Source organism: Schistocerca serialis, chromosome 1 (assembly GCF_023864345.2).
Source record: "Schistocerca serialis cubense isolate TAMUIC-IGC-003099 chromosome 1, iqSchSeri2.2, whole genome shotgun sequence".
NCBI classification, from domain to species: Eukaryota; Metazoa; Arthropoda; class Insecta; order Orthoptera; family Acrididae; genus Schistocerca; species Schistocerca serialis.
The window spans coordinates 390,974,488-390,998,723 of NC_064638.1; the positions used below are offsets into that span (position 1 = coordinate 390,974,488).

General features: G+C 39.0%; 1 protein-coding gene and 1 pseudogene across 5 annotated transcripts in view; both read right to left on the reverse strand.

Annotated features, from left to right (window-relative positions):
• The window catches only part of LOC126471412 (calponin homology domain-containing protein DDB_G0272472), a 162,988-nt gene that overhangs the window by 56,765 nt on the left and 81,987 nt on the right, over positions 1-24,236 (reverse strand). For all 5 annotated transcript variants that reach the window (XM_050099567.1, XM_050099549.1, XM_050099558.1 and 2 more), the window contains 3 exons: positions 19,643-19,686; positions 9,464-10,041; positions 4,484-4,655 (listed from right to left, as the gene is read on the reverse strand). In XM_050099567.1, the coding sequence (XP_049955524.1) occupies positions 4,484-4,655; positions 9,464-10,041; positions 19,643-19,686 (794 nt within the window). The remainder of the gene's footprint in view (positions 1-4,483; positions 4,656-9,463; positions 10,042-19,642; positions 19,687-24,236) is intronic.
• On the reverse strand, positions 8,008-8,125 carry LOC126429770 (5S ribosomal RNA; annotated as a pseudogene).

The window sequence follows — 24,236 nt, forward strand, 5'->3', positions numbered from 1 at the left end:
GTTCCACATTTCACTCATACGCTCCAGTTTCTCAAGCATGAGATCCAAAAGTAGTAGTATGAAATTTTTGTATAAATTCTGAATTCTTCCAAAATTTGTGTGATGTCCCCGTTTCTTCCCCTTCGTTGTTCTAACAAACAATCTTGTCATCACTAATTCTGTAACTATTCCTGCCATTGTCAAAATTGATTCTCCGGTTAATATCACTAACCCTGCCAGAATCACCAGTTTGGTTATCCTGCAATTATTCTCCGGTTAGGCGTTATTACAGTTTTGTACAACGCATTTTCCACGCTACTCCCTGAATAGCCAAGGACTGTACAACTTTCTTACCTGTTATTGCTGTTAGTCATTTATTTCCACTCTGGTAGTCTGAACCTATGGATTTCACTAGTAATTATAACAATGCTGATCATTCACAAACTCAGTCAACCACACAGACAAACAGTGACTGGCATTCATCCGTTCAGTTTCACTCCACTCAGCTTGTATAGCCCCATCCCCCTTTGTGATTACTAGCACGCATTCAAAAATCAACTTAGATTCACTCAGAAATCAATTTAGAATGTGTTCAAAAATGTTTAAAAACCAACAGGGGTGCGTTTAAAATCATATGAATAACCGATAGACCAACGTGCGGTGAATGCTAGGCTCTTTGTGAAACAAGATTTTTTCCTCAAGAATGTGAATTTGGCACTGTGAGGCTGCATCCAAATGAAATGGTCACCATTAAGACTACTTTCCACTACTTTTCACTACCTTCTTTGCTTACTACTTTCACATGCCTTCCTTCAGTGACCATCACACCTGAGATATACTCCCTATGCCATTCAACAACACAGGCTACAAAACTGTGATCACCACAGTAATATCTTTTTTTTGACTCACAATGCTGGTGACAGTATTTATGTGCACTGCATTATGGAAGAAGATGCATGGTCTGTTGCAGATATATAGACAAGATGATGGCGACACACATTGGATGCTTGAGTACCTGCTTGTGAATACATAAAACCACTTTCTAGCCACTACTTGCACACATCTTTCATTGCTTAACAGTATTCTATATAGAAGCCAAAATGATGTGACACGACACCCTTTTCCTGGTCTTGACAATCCTGCACAGTTCTCACTAACTTCCCATGCTGATACTGCACAGCCATATTTTACCAATAACCATAGTGACCAGGGTGTAAAATGCCCCTGAATAAAAACAGCCCACCTTTTTTAATGAGTCTCTTTGAGAAAATTTTATTTTTAACATATTCTACCTAATCAAAATTACAAACTGTTGCCTTGATATATAGTATCTCCAGAAAAAGATTACCATTATACTTATTCTAAGGTTATGCCATTTTTTGATAGTCTACATTTTAATGACACAAAGAGAAATAAAATAAATAAAAATGGTTTGCATTAATTTTTAGTTTCACTACCTTCTTTGCTTACTAAGGCAGTCCTGTACCGTATTACTATTTTTAGTCATCATCATCATTGGTATCATTATCTGGGATTATAATTTCACCTAACTAATGAGGTGAGAAAAGAGGCAGTATCTTTCTATATACGAGCAGCAATGACATTTATATTGGCTGTCACAAGTACCTAGCTGTTCCTTCGAAATATATCCTGCTTCTTCAGGTTGCGGTTGTTGTGGGACCTGAGTACATTACTGTTTTTTCAAAATACATGGCGCATTTCATACGGATACTGACATGAGAATGTGACGTTATATTCATTGATGTCTTGCTTCCAAACAGGTCGTCACTTGCTTCCGTCTCATTGGCTTCACAGAACCAGCAGTTGACACACCCCGTTTTGCTCACATCATACCTTCACGGTGAGCATTAACGACATTGCTGCACGAAAGATGTGAGTGTGCTGCTTTTCCCCGTCTAGAATTTTAGTGTCACCTGCACAAATGTCTACTATTGTTGAGTATTTCTCCCAACTTAAAGTCAATTTAATTCTGACCACAAATGGAAAGGCAGCAAACTCGGGAAAAGATTTAGTTGTGATCTCTTTTTCACAACTACTACACAAATAGTCAAGTTTTTTCTTTCACTAATGCATAATATACTTTGGTAAAATTGATGTTATGTTTTGCTCAACAGAACTAATTAAGAAATAGTGTTACTTTTGTGACAACTTTCTTCAATCAATCTAGAAAACATTTACAATAACTTATTGCTAAAAAAGAAGTCCAAGCAATACAAGGAGATTAGAATAGATTCCAACCACATTGAAATGGCATTATGGAGTTAGTCTAGGTCTATATTTTTGTCATGCGCACGGCAGGCACAAGGGTGGCCAGCCTATGTTTAATGCAGCAGACAAACAACAGTTGGCCGTGGTGCTCCTCGTCCATCTCACACTAAGCTTTATTTTTAATTTTTTTAAACCACCAGATCCTTGCGAAAGGAACAATTAAACAATAGTCCATTAAAACATATAATTAAATTACACATTGCCTCTGAACGCATCAGGGACAGGAGTACAAACGCTAATATCAGCAATTTTTTGACGCTATACAACCTTATTGATTTCCTGAAAATAAATCTTCACATGACCTCAGTTTATAAAGCTTCCTACATTAATGTAAGATGGCATCTATAACAACACATTACACAACACAAAAATGCCGACTTCTACAACAGTAATTTAATCTGCGAATATAGGATGACGCTGTATTTTTCAAATATCGGATTTTGGAAAAACCCCACATCACAATTGGGTAAATACAGTAAAAGGTAAGGGTTTTTCCCAAATTTGTACTTTGTAAAATACAGGGTCATCTTACATTCACACATTAAACTATTGCTGCTGAGGTTACCATTGTACTTTGTGTAGTAGATTAATACAAGGTTGTCTTACATATACAGATGAAGCTTTGGCAGTTGAGGTCACATGCAGATTTATTTTGAAGAATTCAGAAGGACTGCAGGAGGAACAGTGACATCAGTTTAGTTGAGAAATAGGATGAATGTGGGAAGGGGAGTGGTGAGTAAGCAGCAGATTTTGTCATGCTTATTGTGTATCCTGGCTTTTTATGAAAATCTGCGAAGTTTAAACTGTAGTTTGCATGAATCTACTTGTACTCAGAATTGTACTCACTTTAAAATTGGACATCTAGTCAACAATACTATACATTTCTGCAGGGCTCGGTTGAAGTCTAGTTAGGGGCTAGTGACATATGTTTCATGCAGCAACGTTGTCAATGCTTATGTGATGTATGATGGAAACAAAAAGGGGTTTGTCAACTGTTGGTTCTCTGCAGCCAATGAGAGAGCAGCAAGCAGACAACACATTCAAAATCAAGAGATAAATAAATATTCATATTAATATAGATACGAAATCCATTATGTATTCAGAAGAAACAGCTATGTTCTAAGGTCCCACAAACTTGTAATCGCAACATGTTTGGAAGAAACAGCCAAATATTTGTAACAACCAAAATTGTAAATATTATTTATGCCCATGGCTTGCATAGCAATTTAAGCTGTGCCATTAAGATCCACCATATTCTCCATCTTAGAAATCATGATACATTCTGAAGAAACTACCAAGTACCTACAGCAACAAAGATTACAAATTTCACTGCAGCTTATATTTAGAAACACACTGTCTCCTTTTTCACCTCTTTTTGGTTAGGTGAATTTTCTCCTTTCTCACCTCTCATTGGTTAGATGAATCTATCATCCCAGATAATGATACCAATGGTGTCGATTAAAAATACTGGTATCACAGACTTGCACAGACAGTATGCAGGAAAAGAAAGTGAAGATAAAATGTGAACCTTTTCTTTTGGTTTATTTTATTTCTCCTTGCACTATCAAAATGTATACAATGGGTAAATGGTATAACTTCAGAATATGTATAGTGTTTATGTTTCTAAGCAGACGCTTTAAATCAGTAAAACAGCTTGCAATTTTGATTAGTCAGAATATAATGAAAATTTCTCAGTGTCATTCTTCAAAAAAGAAGAAAAAGACGGTCATCTTATACTCGGGCAAATCTCCTATTTGTCATTGATAAGGCACACTGTCACTTTCACATTACTGCATTTAATTTAATAGCCCTTCACTAAATATGCTAGCCATTACACTGTCCTTCCAAGTCACAGGCAGCTTATTTATACGGTGACTCACTCACCGCTGGTGTATTATTCTATACAGTCACAATGTTTAGATATATTCAATCTCTTCTTTCTAGATGTTGCAATTTTCACAAACATCAATGTCTTCCTTTAACGAAGGCTTGTGCCTAAACTGTGAGGTGAGTTACCTTTCCTTATCACTTAAGCCTATTGGTCAGCTACTCATCTTACTATCATCAGTAAGCGCCAGATTAACATCTACAACTTAGTAATCTTTCAATTTACACAAGAAAAACAAACTAATTTACGTAAGTACCATTATCCTCAAGGTAAATGATGAAAATCTAATCACAGGTGTCATCATTCTTATTAATAACACTGACTTACCTGGCCATTTTCTCTGCTGTTTGTAGTAGCAGCAGCAGCTGCAACAGCCTGGGCAAAGGCACGTGTTTTTGTTCGCGTAACTCGAACAGGCGATTCAATTATTAATTTCTGTAGATTAGAATAAGCTGCTTCATTCTCTGTCACACCATTCCCAACTGGCACCTTTGATCCACTGCATCGTAAACAGAAAATGAATTTGAAATGAGAAAATGTTATAGTAGAAATTTAATACCTATTTCTACTGAAGTATTCAGTCTCTCATCATGTAAGTTTACAATATGAAGCCAACTACATCAATGTGCATGAAAAATTGTGACTTTTCACCCATCAAAGAATTTATAAAGCTTCTTCCTTCCACCAGAACTATAGATAAATGTTTCATTCCACATCATTATGATTTTAAATGTGTAAGTCAACCAAGGAACAAACTAACTAACTTGTCTTTGTCATAACATTAAAGAAACAATGTAGATTTCTGTATCTGACTAATAAAATGGTTACAAAACAAGAAAACTTCCAAAGAATACTAACAGAAATTGCTTTTATTAAAAAAAAAAATGGCTCTGAGCACTATGCAACTTAACTTCTGAGGTCATCAGTCGCCTAGAACTTAGAACTAATTAAACCTAACTAACCTAAGGACATCACACACATCCATGCCCGAGGTAGGATTCGAACCTGCGACCATAGCGGTCGCTCGGCTCCAGACTGTAGCACCTAGAACCGCACGGCCGGCCTGCTTTTATTCAAGAATACTGACAAAAATTACTTCTACTCAAGAGAGTCTGCAAGATATACACGAAACAATGTGTATTCTTCACAGTTTAACTCACAATGTCCAACAGCAGTGTGATTACGTGACCAACAGAAAACGCCATACTATCCAAAGGGTACATAAAAATAAGTCGAGGCAAAAAAACTTTGAACTATGAACTCGTCAAGTTCCTTACAGTTTTAAATAAGTGAAATCAGATGCACAGGGAATTCCTCTTTCAGTTACTATGACTTCTCTTAGCTGCTTGGATGTACAGTAACAGCTTACCAATATAGCAACCTAGCAAAAAACAATGTATTATGAAAAGGTCTTTGATGCGCAGCAACATGTTCACTGCGTATTTTCATATTACAAAATTATGAACACCAATTCCACCTAATACAATATGGTAGCTTCTGAAGCATTGTGCCAGTCAATCATAGCACAAGTCAAAGGAACTTGCCAGCCAATGGCAGCAGATATTCAGAGCATAGGACACGAATTGTTGTCAGCCAATAGCAGTATCACTGCTGTGTAGCTAGAACACACAAATAAGAAAAGTTGATGGTTTAAATTAATCTTTCACATGTAATATCGGTTGTCAAAAATTTTTTCCATCTTTTTTTCTCTCCTGAGGGTGTGGTTAGGCAGGATCCCAAGAGCACAACTTAAACTGCAGCAGACGAATACTTCTGACAAGCACAATTATAAATTTCACTGCTGTGCATAAAACATTTAGTGGGCAACCTGAATGAACACATGTTCCTTCAAGCACTCCGAGTTTTCCATAGAAAAGCCAGGTATCGCTGAAATTGCTATAGAGCTTACCTTGTACTTTTTTAAGAATAATTATATTTTTTTGCCATTGTTAGCACATAATTTGTAATCTATGAAAGAACAAAAGAAATATGAAAAACTAACCTTGAAGCTCGATCTTTTTTAGCATGTGTTACCCTCTGAGATATATTAGACACAAATGTACCAGTAAAATTTTAAATAATGGCACAGTGGCTAGTCTTCTGGGCCCAAAAGTTTTCTAAGTGGCTGTTACTGAAAGATTTAAGTTCTGAATGAGAGTCAAATACTCCAGGATATAAGAAATTCATCGGACATTTTCACACAAAATACAGTTCTTTTTGGGTATAAGAAAATTTACTTTGAAAGTGACATTTTTCGAAATACCATTCACAAGATTTTCCTGCGACCTGTTACGAAAACAGTTTGTTGTTACAAAGTATTGTATAGTGTTCGTCCTGAAGCCTTTGACACATTTTGTTGTCAGCAGACACTTGTGTATATACTATGTTTTGTTGTTGTAAATGGTGCATTCTCTTTGCAACTACAGTTTCATTTTGGTGTTATTCTCTCATTTATGTTTTACTGCTGCAGTATTCCTCTGCAGCATTGGGCTCAAGTGAAATTCTTTGTTCAGGTATCAGCTCTTACCAGTCAAAATTACAAAAATTTAACTGAAAACTAAAACAACGAAAAATTCCTGGAATTTTAACTATTCCCCAGTTTTCCCTGAATAAAAAAACCCCACATTTTTCCTACAGTTCCTGGTTGTCCCTGGGTGTGTACACCCTGCAGTAACCTACAACTTTGCAGACAGAAAATTCTTTCTTCTACTCAGTAATCAGCTTGCCCACAACCTGTAAACACATTTTTCAACAACAGAGGCCCGACTCACCCCAGGCTCTACCCTGATGCAATACAGCTTTTTTCAGAATTGTTTTAACGAACTGAAACTGAGTCTGGAGGCGGTAAATAATCGTATCAGACAAGTACAAATTAATTATGCATGTGAACATAGCTTCTGTTGTAGGTAAAGCAAACACTCGACTTGAGTTTATTGGTAGAATACTGGGGAAATAAATACAGTCTACAAAGGAGATGGCTTGCAAATCACCCATGCGACCCATTCTACAATACTGCTCTAGTGTGTGGGACCTCTGCCAAATAGAACTCTCAGTGGATATTGAACGCATACAGAGAGGGCAGTACAAATGGTCACAGGTTTGTTTGGGCACTGGGGGAGAGTTACAGAGATGCTGAATAAACTGAACTGGGAGACTCTGGAAGATAGATGTGAACAGTCCTGAGAAAGTTCTTGAAACTTTGTTAGCAGACTGACTTTAAATGATTACTCTTGGGACATATTACAACCCCCTACGTATCATTCACATAGGAACTGTGAGTACAAGATTAGAATAATTACAGGATGTACATAGGCATTCAAGCAATCATTGTTCCAGCACTCCATAAGTGTGGGGAATAGGAAGAAATCCTGATAACTGGTACAATGGGATGTAACCTCTGCCTTGCACTTCATGGTGGTTTGCAGAGTACAGATGTAGATGAAACTGAAAGAATTTTTGTTGGATACTTCAACTCCCAGATACCAGATAGCGGAGGGTTGATGTAGAGAGAAACTACGACCATTACACCAATCACCAAAGTTTAAACATATATTTAAATATAACAATAATCTCCCCCCTCCCCACCCCCCCCCCCCCCCCCCCCACACACACAGTAATCTCAGGGTCACCTGGACCAACAGTTCACTTAAAAAAACTAAGCTGTTCCCGAACAGGCTATGAAGGCCCAACGGTACCGACCGGCCGCCGTGTCATCCTCTGCCCACAGGCGTCACTGGATGCAGTCAGCACACTGCTCTCCCGGCCGTATGTCAGTTTCCGAGACCGGAGCCACTACTTCTCAATCAAGTAGCTCCTCAAGTTTGCCTCGCAAGGGCTGAGTGGACCCCGCTTGCCAACAGCACTCGGCAGACCGGATGGTCACCCATCCAAATGCTAGCTCAGCCTGACAGCGCTTAACTTCGGTGATCTGAATGGAACCGGTGTTACCACTGTGGCATGGCCATTGGCAACAATTTACTTATCTGCTCATTATTCTATTAACTTATGTCTATACTGGCAATTCTTGAATGGAACAATGTGTAAAATAAGGGAAATCTCATCTATAGTGGGCTGATGTGTGGGCGCAGACACATGTAGCAGAATCCATTATTCAGGCTAACTTTCAAGTTCTTGCTCTTTCTCTAGTTAAAGTACACACACAACCAAGCAGAAACCCTAATGCACATTCCCGTTGTCAGAGGAGTGTGTCTGTGGTTGATTGGTTGTGTGAATGTGTGTACTTTTGCTAGGAAAAAAGTGTGAGCTGATTTGGCAGACAGTGTGGGCAACAATCTGCAGTCATTTGTTGATGATGCTGTGGTGTACGATAATGTGTCGATGTCGAGTGACTGTAGGACGACACAAGATGACAGATAAAATTACTAGTTGACGCGATGAATGGCAGCTAGCTCTAAATGTAGAAAAATGTAAGTTAATGCAGATGAGTAGGAAAAACAAACCTGTAATGTTCAGATACCGCATTAGCAGCATCCTGCTTGACATAGGCGCGTTGTTTAAATATCTGGGGGTAACTTTGCAAAGCAACATGAAATCGTACATGTGTGCGAGGATTGAGGTAAGACAGGTGAATGATCAACTTCTGCTTATTGGAAGAATTCTAGGGAAGTGTGGTTCATCTGTAAAGGAGACCGCATATAGGACGCTAGTGTGACCTATTCTTGAGTACTGCTCTAGTTTTTGTTATCTGTACCAGGTCTGCTTATAGAAAGACACAGAAGCAATTCAGAGGTGGGCTGCTAGCTTTGTTACTGGTAGGTATGAACAAAATGTAAGTGTTAAGGAGATACTTCAGAACTACAAATGGGAATCCCTGGAGGGAAAGTGATGTTCTTTTAGAAGAACACTATCGAGAAAAAATTTAGAGAACTGGAGTTTGAAGCAGACTGCGGAATATTTCTGCTGTCTCCAACATACATTATGCATAAGCTCCACGAAGATATATGATATGAGAAACTAGGACTCGTACAGAGGCATATAGACAGTTGTTTTTCCCTCATTCTACTTGCGATGTAACGGGAAAGGAAATGTAGTGGTATAGGGTACTCTCCGTCACGTTCCTATGCTGAATTGGGGAGTGTCAATGTACATGTAGAAGAGGTCAAAAGCTAGTACAAATACTATTTTCCATTTCATGTGTATGCAACACACTGCATCCAACTAAAGACAAGTGGTTGACTTTTCCTTATTTAATGTGTTCCGTAATTCTGACATACAGCATGTGTCAATGGACATTTTAATCATCATCATCTGACAGCCTGCTAGCTCTATAATACTTAATTTTCTCACCTTTTTTTAGTCTTATTGTCGTTCAAGTTTACCATCTGTTTTTCAGGAGTCTTTGTTAATGCATTCAACTGTTTATACTCTTCCAGCTTGTCAGAAATAGCATCTGCATTTCCTGTAGATATTACAAAAGTACTATGTAGTTCAGTGCCACTTTTGTTTTGTACAGTTTCTGTTGGTGAATTTTCACAGTCTCTGTTTGGTTTATCACTAACTTCTGGTAAGAGACACTTCACTGTTTCTGGTTGGACAACATCAAGAACAAAAGTTGAGTTTGCTACAACACCTCGCTGGAAAGGGGACTGGTGATCAGAAGATGGGGAGTCTCCGTTATTGTCTTTGCTAACAGTTTTCTGACAATCTAAATGTGGTTTATCATTCACTGTAGCACTGGCAACTTCAAGCTTCACAAGTGTGTCTGCCACATTGGGTGATATGTTATTTGTCTCCTGTTCTTCAACAATTATATCCAAAACCGACTGAGGTGCACTTATTCGTTCTATCTTTACAATGCATCTTCTCTTCTTACTGTTTCCTTCACTTTCTGCTTCTACAGCACTCCGAATTTTTGTAGCTGCAGCCTGGAATAAACAAGATATCAATTAGATGAGCAACAAGTAAATAGAAATATCAGCTAACATGATAATGGCAATGAACATTAAACTACTGCCAGCTTTTGACCAATACAGTCAAAATGGAAATATTTTGTTAAGACATGCTAAATATACAGTGTAGAATTACAGATTGGAATGTTTCTATTGGGCGATCAACTTTTAAGCAGAAGCCACTCATTTCAACCAAACAAAGTTGACACAGTTGAAAACAACATAAGTAGCGATTTTGCCTACTAGTAAATTAAATGCACAGTTGAAGCTGAGGAATGTTTCCCAAAGAAAAGAAACTCTGGTATGGTCAATTGTAACAAGCCATAGAATTAATATTTTGACGATAGCAAATTGTGTGTATATATAGCCATCTTTTTGTTTCCTTATTACATAAACATACATACTGTTGATTCTTTATTACTTATCCTGTTAGAATTTCTTCTTTTGCAATTTTTCCCCTTCTGCTGAGCACATTCTTCCACCAAGTGCAAAATGCAGTACAATGCACAGTTTATGATTTAAGAGTTATTAATTTTACTGGAGAATCACTTGATTCAAATATTCATATCAGAACAAAACAGAGTAGAAGAATAATGGCTGTAAGCAGTTAATTGGGTTTAACTGGATACAAATAAATAGCTGTCAGCTTCAGAAAAAGGCATATCTGATTCAGAATGGACAGATCCACACAAAGCAATCATTTCTGCTGGAGTTCTTCAACATAAGGGTCACAATCTCTCAAGTTTCAGTTTGATCTTGTGTCAGGTCATATGTGGCAATTTTAAGAAAGAACTCAGTAAAATGGTTGCTGGTCACATTTTTCTTACAAATGACCTTTATATTGATGGTAGGTAATGAAAACCTCGCATCTGTCTGCGGAAATCTCTTAATTCCAATAACCAGTAACTCCATAATCTGAGAGAGATTTGGAAGTGCGCAGATTTCTCTAATTTGTCAATATTAGACTTCTACAATACAGTTACACATACAGCAACTTTGTGTCATTTTACATTGTTCTTTAACAAACTGTTTTTGCTTCTCCTCCAAAATTTAAGAAAACGAAGTTAGGAGGTTTTCATTGCCTACCATCAATTGGTGACACTACTGGATACAACATTACTATCATTTCAAAATTCTTTGTTATTTTTAAAACAATGGCAGCTCAGCATTGACAATTGTGTTAGTCATTGTGGGGCGGCACGCATATTCATTGTTTCCTTCATCTGGTGGCACTGTTTTTCCTGTTTCTCATTGTGGAGCATTGGTTGCATTCAAAAGCTCTGGGCTGAACCATTACTCTGAAAATGACAGCAGTCTGCTCTTTTAAAATAACAAGAGATCACATAAAAGAATTTTACACTAATTGTCAAACATCATTTGTTCAGAGAGCACTCTTGTTGAAAGATCACACAAAATTGTATTCACAGCTGTTCGTTGCACCTGGCTAATAAGTAATAACCGTATGTTAGCGTATTGCTGGTAGTGTAATTGGTAGAGTCGAGTGTGATCCCCCAGTGGTACATGCTGCCCAATGGGTGAATCTAGTGAAGGGGTAGTCGACCTTTTTTAACTACGACCCATTTTTGTATCTTTGTTAGTAGTAAAATTTTCTAACCGCCCACCAATTCCACAGTAATGGTGATTTATAAACTACAGAACTAACTATAGTTTATAAAATTTCTAAAGCAGAGTTGAACAGCTTAACACATATAATAATAGTAATAAATCACTAAGCAGATACCTTATGCCAAATTTTATGAAAATCTCTTTAATTGCCAACCTCCTAATGCCCACCATGAAAGCTGGAATGTCCACTAGTGACTGGTAGGGACCAGGCTGACTGCCACTGAGCTAGTGTGGACCACTGGGGGTACAAGCTGCCCAATGGGAGGATATAGCATGACCCACTGATGGCAGAGGCCAACACGAACATGTTAAATACAAACAGTGAAATGAAAGAATGGGAACATTCATGGGAAATGCTCTTAAGAACTGAACAGTTCAGGTTGCCACACATTTGGAGGGAATTGATGTGGTTTGTTAATCTTTTTTTCTCGAACTGGTTTCTTTGGTAACCGTGCTGCTTTTTGGAAGACCTCTCGTGCAGCTCATGCACCCTCCAGCATGTGATGTCGAGCTGAGTGTAGTTCCCACAGTAAGGACTGATGACAAACTTGAAACGTTGCCAAACATTGCCTGCAATCCTCAACCAATGGAAGCGTAGGAAAAAGTGCACACAGGGTCTTTTATGTCAGGTCGAGACGCGTCTCACTCTCTGCTGCTAGATCACAATTCGACAAAACTTTTATCTCTATTTTATGATCCACTCTGAACTTTGGCCATAATGGCCCCCCTCAGCATGGCGTCTTCCCCAGCTGCGCCATATGTATTCCTAAATGAACAGTAAACCTGACACCATTTTTTAGACAGAGTTTTCTTCTTATTTAAAACTACTTCTCCCTGGATGCCCACACATCACCCTAACCCCTGAGCAGAACTCTTCATGCATGGCACACCGGATCTGCCATCCCAGTTTCAATTCTGCCAGGTCCTCATGTCTATTTTCTAAACTTCACCCAAGTCCTCATTTTGGAAACAATCATCCATGATGTAACTAAGCTATTTTCTGTCACACCCCTACTTCCAGGAATGCTAATCCTGCAACATATATAGGAATTTGGCATTTAGTTTCAATTTGTCAGTTAATTTTATACAGGATGTTTAAAAACACTTTTACAAACTTTGGGGATAAGTTCCTTGCACCAAAACAAGAGAAAAGTCTATTAAACATGGGTTCCAAAAAGGCGTGTCCTAAGAGCTATGATCACTTGCTCATCTACAGTAGTGTGAAACACATCTCTTTTACAGCAAGTTCTTTTACTTTCCATATTTTGGGAGGAGGTAACAGGGACCAAACCCAGAAAAAACTGTCCAGTAAACATAGGCCCTTAAGAGCTATGAGCACCTGTTCGATAAAAGAAATGTGTTTCACAGTAACAGAGAGTAATAAGTGCTCGTAGCTCTAAAGGTATGCAATTCAGAGCCTATGAGCTACTTATGGGAGTGTGCAAGAACATGGTGGAGACAGGAAGGACTGCAAGGGCCAGAATCAGAGAAGGAAGGGGGGAGGGAGCAAAGAGAGAGGGGATACATACAGAAGAGGAAAATACGGTAAGTGTGTTGATGGAGTAGAAGGCATGTCAGAGTGAGAGCATGGAAGATAGATAGATAGATAGAGAGAGAGAGAGAGAGAGAGAGAGAGAGAGAGAGAGAGAAGGAGGGAGGAATTCTTCAATGACTACTTCACAGCCAAAGTCATCTGGATCCTTCCTAACAAAACCAGTGTATCTGAATTTCACAGGTGGGAGCTCTCCCTACAATATGGCCTTTGTTCTTTTAACTCCCCACCCCTCCCTACAGTTTCAACCTTCATTAGTCTCTGTTCCCCATTTCGCTAACCCCTTTCCTTCTCCCACTCCAGCACTATACACACTTTCTATTACACTAATGCATCAACAGTCTTTCCACCTTCTCTTGCACCCCCTCCCCCCTTTTCCAACTACAGCCCACCCAAACCCAGCCCCATGCCTCTACCTCACCCACCCCAGAGACATTAGTAAAAGGTGTGTGTGTGTGTGTGTGTGTGTGTGTGTGTGTGTGTGTGTGCGCGCGCGCGCGCGTCCTATTTCAGGATGACACACTTGTCTGAAAGCTTAAATGATTAGCTGCCTTTTTATTGTGTCGCTCTGCAACTCTATGCCTTTTATATTGTGGTGAGCAGCAGACTATCCTTTTCATATTATTAAACAACGGCAAATCCAGGATGGAATGTAACAATATTATGAAAAGGAAAATTGCTACTAACAATATACCAGAGGTACCAAGTCAAAGATGGGCACAACAAAACGACTGTCACAAATAAAGCTTTTGGCCAGCAAGGCCTTTTGTAAAACTTTAATAATCCTGTTAAGTTTCCTGCTTCATACATCATCCTTGGAAAGCCCGACGCTATGATTACCTGTCATCACTGCACACCATGACTAGTCTATCTGCTACAGCCTTATATGTGTATGACTAATCTTTGCCTTTATATTCTTCGAACTGCTATCAATAGAAATGGAGGTCTGAAGAAGAATTCACAGATATTGCTTAATGAATAGTACAGTGAACATTCCATAGTTTGTATCACAGTCTGTCAGTATGTGTCTGAAAAATTGGAATGCATCCTCCTGATAGCCTCTCTAATAAGCAACATGGCAAAGCACATAGCTTTCACCGAACTTTTTTCTCTTGTATTTTCAGAATTTGATTTCTTTATGCCAACATGTAAATTATGTCATGTGAAGTGGGCACTGCAACATGTTTGTGCAATAACTAGAAATTACAGTCAGTTGTCGAAGGAAGTCTCATAACCTTGTAATCTTTTAGCACAAATTGTTAGCCCACTGTTTCATACTATGCAACATTAATACCAACATTCCCTGAGGCCAAGCACTGCACATTTTGCTGCCTCAGCTGCAGCAATCAACCTCTGGGTCAGTTCCTTCCATGCACAATGGCATATGAAGTATTTAGAAATATAATTTCAGTACTAAAGCAAATACAGAGCTGCAGTGAGCATCATTACTGACTTTTGCATGAAATATTTTGTGTTTTGAAATCAATGCACTGCACTTTTGTGCTTAACCCATTGCAGCATAAAATTTTAACCTCTATTCCTTTGCTTACATACATTACAAATCAAATTAATGTAAAACAAGCATCTCAAGGAACTATGTAACTTTATTATCGAATAAAATGTATCATGCGCACATGCCATACATTAGCTTAAAACAGTATAGAAGTGAAACATAAACTAAGTCACACATGAAAACTAAATACTAAGTGGTATTAAGAAGACTAACAAAAGCTTTTGTGCAGTGCTGAATATGCAAACAACAATTTAATAGTGTAACTTACATTATATTTTAATTAAATTGCAAGCAGTTTCAGTCCTTTCGCCATTTTCATAGTGTTCATAACTGAACATTGGGAGCCCCATGCCACTTGAAGAGCATCAGGAAGTCTAGTGGACTCCAACTGACGAGAGGGGCTCATGTTGTGTATGCTTGAAAATGGTCTAAGGACAGAAACCAGTTGCAGAGAAACTTTGGAGTAATTGGTGCTGTGATTCAATAAAAATATTATGGTGTAGCTGGTGCTGCAATTCAATAAAAATATTACTTATTATTGCATCTGTATCCAACAAAAAATGTTGGCCAAAATAATCTTTTACTTTCACCTGATACAGGGAAATGTACTTGGTTTCTTAAGGGAGGTAGGTCGTCAAATGGGACAACTTTGCGGAGGAGAGGCAATGCAAGACATTTTAATTTCCACTGTCTATACTTTTACAAATAAATTTATAAAACTTTGTCAGCATAACCAGGAAGGATTCAGGAGTCACACTCATAGTGGCAGTGGAAGTTAAAAAACATAACAAAATAATGTTTTTACATGTGAAACTTTGAAACCTTTGATTGCGGCACCATACACAATCATTAACCCGGCTCCAGGGAGATAGGGTCCACTTCCTATTCCTCCACTGGGGTAATTCCTGTCTGGTGTGACCACGTCGCAGGTGTGGCACAGGTACCCAATCCCGTGGGGTGTAACAAGGAACCCATGCCCACGGTTACGGATGAAGACCTTAATGGCAGCGACGGCGGAGAAGGAAGACTGCGGAATGGCGTAGCTGGCAGATGAGGCAACCCTCCTTTCTGGGGATTAAATGAGAAAGGGAACCACTGCCTTGTGGTGGAGGAGGAACTCCAAAGGCTAAGGGAGACAACCGCAACAGAAAATCCTTTCTTGCGTTAGGCCTAGCAAGCCTGTAGGAAAATCTTCATATATTGCTTTCAAAACACAGACAAGCCTCAGAACAAACCACTCAAAATTTGACCCCACTGCTTCTCCAAATACTGGTGCGAATGATGGGAGACCTGATGATATTCATCAGCACAAGAAGATGAAACCAAACGGACTAAAAAATAACCTAAATATATTAACCCTCAATGGAAAAATGGAAGAAATGACAGATGTACTAACAGAGAGAAAGTTAGCTATATTGGGAATAAGTGGAAGGGAAAAGGTGCGAAGAATTTGAGAGGAGGAGGAAAACTGTACTGGAGTGGGAATAACAGGTCTGGAAGAAATGGTGTGGCAGTGATGGTGAATATGAATGTACAAAGCTGTATTGAAAGTGTGAGATATATATCGGACAGGATCATAGTCTTAAACCTGAGATTCCAAAAAAAGGAACTAAAAGTAATCCAGATTTATGCACCACAAGTGGGATGTAGCGAAGAAGAGAAGATGGACTTTGAAAATGAGTTGGAAAACCATACAGAGTGTGCTAATATAGTGACGGGAGATTTTAATGCACATGTCGGCAAAGACAGAAACGGATTTGAGCAAGTGTTGGGATGTTTTGGATATGGAGGCAAAAATGAAGAAGGGGAAAGACTCATGGATTTGTGCCAGAGGAATGGAATGAAAACAGCAAACAGCTGGTTTATGAAGAGAGAAAGTTGTGTTATCACCAGATACAGTTGGGATGGAAGAACCAAGAGTGTAATTGATTATATTCTAGTAATAGGGAATGGGGAGAGAAAGTAACAAATGTGAAGGTAATTCCAAGTGTGAGTGCAGATGGAGACCACAGATTACTGGTGGGACAATGGAAAATGAATCAGTGTGTGAAAAATAGAAAACAGAAGAAAGTGGTGAGGATACGGGATTGGAAACTTAAGGAGAGTGAAAGTGCTGAGAAATATGGAGAATTAATCACACAAATATTCCCAAAAGAAGTTTTCTGCGATGTAGAAGAAGAATGGAGTTTATTCAAAGACACTTTAGTCGAAGCACCACAAAAGTATGTGGTACAACATCTGTAAAGGAAAAAGTAAGGCAGACAATTCGGTGGGATAATACCACAATCCAAGCAGTTAGAAGAAAAAATGGAGCATGGAGAAAGTGGTGGAAAACTAAAAATGACGAAGACCATAAAAGATATATAGAGGAAAAGAAGACATGCAAAGAAATAGTGGGAACAGCAAAGAAAAAGGCATGGGAAGAGTTTACAAAAAAAACTTGAAGAAGATGTGAAAAGCAATAAGAAAATGTTCTATGAAATGATGAAAATTAAAAGGAAGGCTTCTGAAGTACCAGTAAAGATGGAAACAGGGGACAGTACCGTGATTGAAGATCCAGGGAATATAAAAGATCTCTGGAAAGAACATTTTAAGAAACATTTAAACGTTGAGGAGCAGGTACATGAGGAAACAACAAATAATGGAAAAATTGAGAGAAGTTGGGAAGCAGAATGTGGGCAAATTACACTGGAAGAAATGGAAATAGCTATGAAGAAGATGAATGGGGGAAAAGCCCCAGGACCTGATGAAGTATGATGATAAGCAGCATGATAAGAGCAGTAGGTCCAGTGGGAATGCAGTGGCTGTATAGAGTACTATAAAGTGTGTGGAGAAATAGCACAATCCCTGACGATTGGAGGAGACATTGTTCCCATCTTCAAAAAAGGCAATAAAAGACTTTGTAAAAACTACAGAGGAATAACCCTTATGAGTCATACAGCCAAGATTTTTGAAAGAATTTTACCAAGTCGAATAAGTGAAAAGATAGAAAAGGTGATGATTGAAGAACAGCATGGGTTTACGAAAGGGAGAAGCACAATAGACCTGATATTTTCTATCTGTCAACTGTTAGAAAAAAGTTGGGAGTATGGTTTTTATAGACATAGAAAAGGCATATGGTTCAGTTAACAGGGAAAGACTCTGGGAAGAAATGAAGAAGATAGATATAGAAGATGAATACATTAATGTACAGAGGACACAATTGTGGAATCAGAACACCATTGGGGAACTCTGAATACTTCGAAATAAGACAAGGACTTAAGCAAGGACGTATTCTATCTCCTGCACTTTTTAATGTTGTGATGGAGGGAATGAATAGGGCAGTTAAAGAAATAGTAAAAGAAAAAGACAAAAAGAGGATTTTTGCAGATGATATGGGGTGATAAAGGGGCAGATGTACAGTTACAACTTGAGGCATGGAAGGAAATAATGAAAAGGTATGGATTAAAAATAAATAAAGATAAGAGTGAAGTAATGGTATTTGGAAGATAGAAAGGGATCAACAGAAATATTACCTTGAATGGAGAGCCACTCTAAGTTGTAGAAAGTTTCACTTATTTAGGGAAGAATAACCAATGAAATTAATAGGAGGTTACAGAAGGGAGGCAATTTCTACCAAACAATAAAACACCTGATTTGGAATAAGGAAGTTTCAGAAAAAGCAAAACTCCTTATGTATAAGAATTATTACTTCCCTACTGTCACCTATGGTGGAGCAAGACAGACAATGACAGAAAGGGACTGGAGCTGACTGCAAACAGGGAAAATGAAATTTCTCACAGCAGTTAGGGGAAAAACAAGAATTGACAGATTAAGGAATGTAGAGGTTAGACAGGACTTTAAACAAGAAAGTATGAGAGAAGAAATTGGAGGGGGGGTGGGGAGAGGGGGAGGGAGAGAGGGGGAGGGGGGGGAGAGAGGGAGAGAGAGAGAGAGAGAGAGAGAGAGAGAGAGAGAGATATTAAGATGGTATGGGCATGTTAAGAGGATGCATAGGCAGACTCTCCCCAAAATTGTGGAAGAACTAAAGATGGATGGAAAAAGACCTAGAGGGCGCCCAAGAACACGGTGGAAAATGGGAGTGAGAATATCTGTGGAAAGGAGAGGTGTGACCTGGCAGCAAGTGGAGGAAGAAAAGTGGTGGACAGACCGAGCCAAATGGAGAGGACTCATCAGCACCCAGACCCGGCAGTAGATGGAGCGGGATCCGGATATAGACAGAGAAACTTCATCATTTTTTCACTTACTACTGCCTGTGTTTGTTGCTGTAGGTACACTTTTCCTCATTACTAAGAGAGATTCTTCGATGAATTTTGCACAGCATACAAACAATACTTACAGGTGTAAGAAACACTAGAATTTTTAAAATTTATTAAAAACTGCGGTAAAAATTGAGATAATTAAATATAGACGTTGAGTTTTTTCTAAACATGAAGTTTAAAATGTAACAGCTCATTCATTTTTTCATACATTAAGTAAATTCTAGAGTTCCATACACCTGTAAGTAAGGTTTGTATGCTGTGCAAAATTCATCGAAGAATCTGTCTTACTTATGAAGAAAAGTGTACCTATACCAACAAATGCAGCCAATAGTAAGTGAAAAAATGATGAAATTTCACATGTAAAAAAAATTATTTTGTTATGTTTTTTAACTTCCACTGCTATGAGTGTGAATCCTGAATCCTTCCTGGTCATGCTGACAATGTTTTATGAATTTATTAGTAAAAGTATAGACAGTGGAAATTGAAAAGTCCTGTGGTGCCTCTCCTTTTCCAAGTCATATCCCGTCTGACATCCTACCCATAATGCTACAGGCATGACAAAAAGTTATATGATAAATCTGAAGTTATTAACTGGATATTTTTGAAAATCTTTCATTAACACACCTTTGCTGCTGACCTTGATGACCGGAGAGGTACATGCTTTGATTCTGTAACAGAGTGAAAAAATATAATCAATTTACATTAGATATGTATAATATACAGCTATAAGTGTTTTTCATATTAATGTATATATAGAGTGGCTGATTCCCTGTGTGTGTGTGTGTGTGTGTGTGTGTGTGTGTGCGTGTGTGTGTTTGTTTTTAGGTGGGGGTGTCCAAAACCCTCTCCCCACAAAAATACAAATTTCATCTGCTTTAAGGACCAATTTGGAGACACAACCAAAACTGGATAAGACATGCATTAAAATAGAAAAGGCTTATAAAAAGAGAGGAAGAGATTAGGTCCCAGACAATATGCTGGACCTCAACACACATGCAGTAGTAAGGAGAAGGCAATAAGCCACTAGCAATGGGGGGAAAAATATTAATCATGAACTTAAACGATAGGGAACAATTTTGCACCATACAAGTCTCATTGTCACCTAAAATACACTGCCGCACTGCTGGCAATTGAAATTCAAATACCATGAAGGCAGCAAGCAAAAATGTGAAACTGCCATGAAGTACTTTACATACTTGGATTGCAAAATATTTTCACGTCACAGCATCCACACAAATCAGATAAGAGTTATGCCACCTATGTTGCATATATAAGGATAGACTATGCAGTGGATCAGTGGGTTTTTCATTCAGAAATCACAACTGAATGTTGGTTGGTTGTGAGAAGATTGTGCATAAAGGAAAAACATCTACTAGCATATGCTGGAATTTAATAACAGGAGGTTTGTTGCCCATCGAGACTGTGGTTTATCCTACAACAACATTGATGCTCAGGAATGTGAAATCAATGGGTTCTGAAGGATCACATGCAGTGTCCTACAGGACCACAGATGCATTGTTCTTTTGGCCATGCAGAATTGTACACCCGCATCCCATGTCAGTGAGATGGAAAATGGGGTTATTTACAGCTAGGCATGTATTCAGAAAGACACTGTGGCAAAGGCTGGAGTGCCACATACAGTTGGCAAGTGAGCAGTGTTGCAGTTACCCATAACCAGCAGCTCAGATATATGTGAAGACAAAGAAGTGCCTTATATGACGGGGGACCCAAAAATAACCAGAATTTATTTCTAGGAAGCATACACATTATTGTTTTCAAATACAACCTTAATCTCCTTCGAAGTACTCTCCATTAGCATTAATACACTTGTCCAAACGTTCATTCCAGTGTTCGAAGCACCTTTTAAATTCGTCCTCTTTGATACCTGCTAGCACTTTCATGACATTGCGTTTTTCGTCTTCCACATCCGCAAAATGCTTCCTCTCAAGTCTCGTTTCATCCTCTGGAATAGGAAGAAGTCCGAGGGTGCTAAATCCGGCGAATAGGGCGCGTGGGTCAAGGTAGACGTCTTTGTGAAGCCAAAAACTGGCGAATGCTGAGAGCCATGTGCACGGGAGTGTTGTGTAATGCAGGAACCACACACCAGAATCCCACAAAGCCGGACTTTTCGCGACAAGCTTCTGCAAAGCCGTTTCATAACCTCCAAATAGAATTGTTGGTTTACTGTCTGGTTTTCAGGGACAAATTCAGGGTGTAAGATCTCTTTGATGTCAAGAAAACAGATCAACATCATTTTTACATTTGATTTCACTTGTCAAGCTTTTTTTGGTCGAGGTGAGCCAGGTGACTTCCATTGTGATGACTGTTGTTTACTTTCTGGATTGTACCCATAGCACCATGACTCATTACCTGTAATGATTTTGTTGAAAAAATGTGGATCACCATTTCGAGACAGGCTTGAACACGATGATCCTGTTGATCTCCGGTAAGAGGCTTCGGCACATATTTTGCTGCCACTCTTCGCATCCCCAAATCGATGGTCAAGATGCGCTGAATTGAGCTCCAGGACAACCCGGACAAGTTCTCGAGTTCGTCGATTGTCCTGCATTGATCTTCACTGATGAGACCACGGATTTTGTCGATGCTGTCTTCGCTTAGAGCAGTTGACGGTCAACTGGAATGGGGCTGATCTTCGACCACCATTTCTCCCTTTTTAAACCGAGAAAACCATTCGTACACTTGCGTTTTACTAAGAGCATGGTCTTTGTAGGCTGTCTGAATCATTGCAACAGTTTCTGCTGCATTATTGTCGAGCTAGAAACAAAACTTCACTGCCGCATGTTGTTCGTAAGAAATAGCCATTTCCTCATGTCACGTCTGCACTGTACGCACACTCAAAGAACTGCCAAAGAAATCACACTTCTCACTGTTGGGTGACGTTGCGTGGCAGAATGACTCAGCAGAGCTCCTACTACAACCCTCTGGCAGCGCAACCTGCTACACAAGTACACGATGTGCAGCATTATGATTCCAGTTACTTTTGGGTCTCCCCTCGTACATTGGACAGGGGAGTAGCAGTATTGAAATACTTTTGGGTCTCCCCTCGTACATTGGACAGGGGAGTAGCAGTATTGAAATCTTTTAAAACAAGTCTTGCTTTGTGTACAACAGTATCATGATGTTAACATTCGCGTGTGGGGGCTCCAAGACAAATGAACGTTGTCATATTGCAAAATCTGGTTCACATACGCAGTAATCTGACCAGCAGCTGTCTTGACGCTGTAAGACAACGAATTATATTGGATGAAACCAATCACAGGAATGGCATCGGTCATGTAGAAGCCTTGGGTGAGTTGAGGAATGTGGACGAAGCAAATTGCTCTCTTCTCAGTCAGCTTTCTGACTAGCCAGGCCTACCTTCCAGTCCACTCCAGCAATGAGGGCCCCACCTTGTACAAGGCATTTCAGACTTCATTTCTGTATCCTTCAGGGGCAGGCAATAAATGCTGCCATGATTTAGTTTCAATAGTGAACTTCGCCAATTCTAATTTCTCACCCTACAACCACCTCCTAACACCAGATACCCATCCCTTGTTGACATACATACAAATGGATTTGTACAGAACAGTCTAACAAGTACAGAATAAGCACCGAAAGCAAACTGAAGAAAGGCTTAAGTAATGAGAAGAAACAGTAATGAAAATATCAAAAAATTTAATATCAAAATCGATGATCACAAAGTAGATGAAGTTAAGGAATTCATTAGCAAAATAATCCGTGTCAAATGAAGCAAGGACATAAAAAGTACATCAACAAGGGCAATGAGGGCATTCCTGGTCAGAAGGAGTCTACTACTATCAAACCATGGCCTTAATTCGAGGAGGAAATTTCTGAGAATGTACATTTGAAGCACAGCAGTGTACGGCAGTGAATCATGGACAGTAAGAAAACCAGATCAGAAGAGAATTGAAGCATTTGAGATATGGCACACAGCCAAAATTGGATGAATTTATGCAGAAAGCAATAAGTAGGTTCTCCTTTGAATTGGTGAAGAAAGAAACATATGGAAAACACTGACAAAGAAAAGGGACAGGATGATAGCACATGTTAAAAAAAAGGGGGGGGGGGGGGAGGTGGGGTTGAGAGTTGTTGGCTGTGATTTATCTCTGATGTCTCCAAGACACTATCCTTCATTGACACAATGTATGACGAAATGTTGTCTGTTCTATTCTGTCTTGTCCTAAACCAATACAGAAAGTGTTTAACTTCTGCCCTGACCAGCACGTCTCCAGATTTGTGAACCTGGCAGTCGAAGAAGACTAATAAAGTTCAAATAGGTGAAAAAATTGTGTAATCACAAATTTTTCTACAGTGGTACGAGGGAGTGTCTTGAACAATATCCTAAAAATCCCCATAGGTGGAGTGTGAGCATGGAAGTGGGGGTAGAGGTGGGGTTGAGTCCTTAAAAGGTCACCTTTCTGTGTTTTTCTTGAATAACTCAAAACACCATACCTTCTACCAAAAATGTTTATCAGTACAAAATTAAACTGCATCAAATTTCCTACAAACAAAAAAAAAAAAAAAAAAATAAATCCTATTTACTTTTTCTCTAGTATTAATATTTTCTCGATATTGCATGGGAAGGAAGAATCACAGATTGCTCAAACATAGTGTTATAATGGTATAAGATTATTTTTTAATGTTAAAGTTGGTTAGGAACAAATATTAAATATGTGTACCATGTGCAAGTGCAGTAGAACCATGTTAAGCAAAACTCGCCAAAAAAGCAAGCGCCGTGTCCTCGCCAAGAAAAAGTTGTGTCCCCTCGTCAAGAAAAAGTTGTGTCCTCGTTAAGAAAAAGTTGTGTCCTCGTTAAGAAAAAGTTGTGTCCTCGTTAAGAAAAAGTTGTGTCCTCGTTAAGAAAAAGTTGTGTTCTTGTTAAGCAAAAGTTTTGTCCTTCGGGTGCAATAGGGGGCACAATGCAGGGGTGGAGGGTAAACGCATGAGGAAAGTTACGTAGCCTGATCATTGTCATGCACTTCCCTCGTCCATAGGCCTACTAAATGAAAAGCAATCAAGTGATACCCCAGTCTCTTCTATCCCTCTACACCACAAGAAGCAACCACAGGTGTTCAACAAAGTTATACTGTGGCTATACAATGCACTGCCATGCACGGGGGTATTTATTTTTCATGAAGTGTGTTAACACTACATTACTAATACTGATGCAAGAAGCACATAAAGGTGGAATCTATGT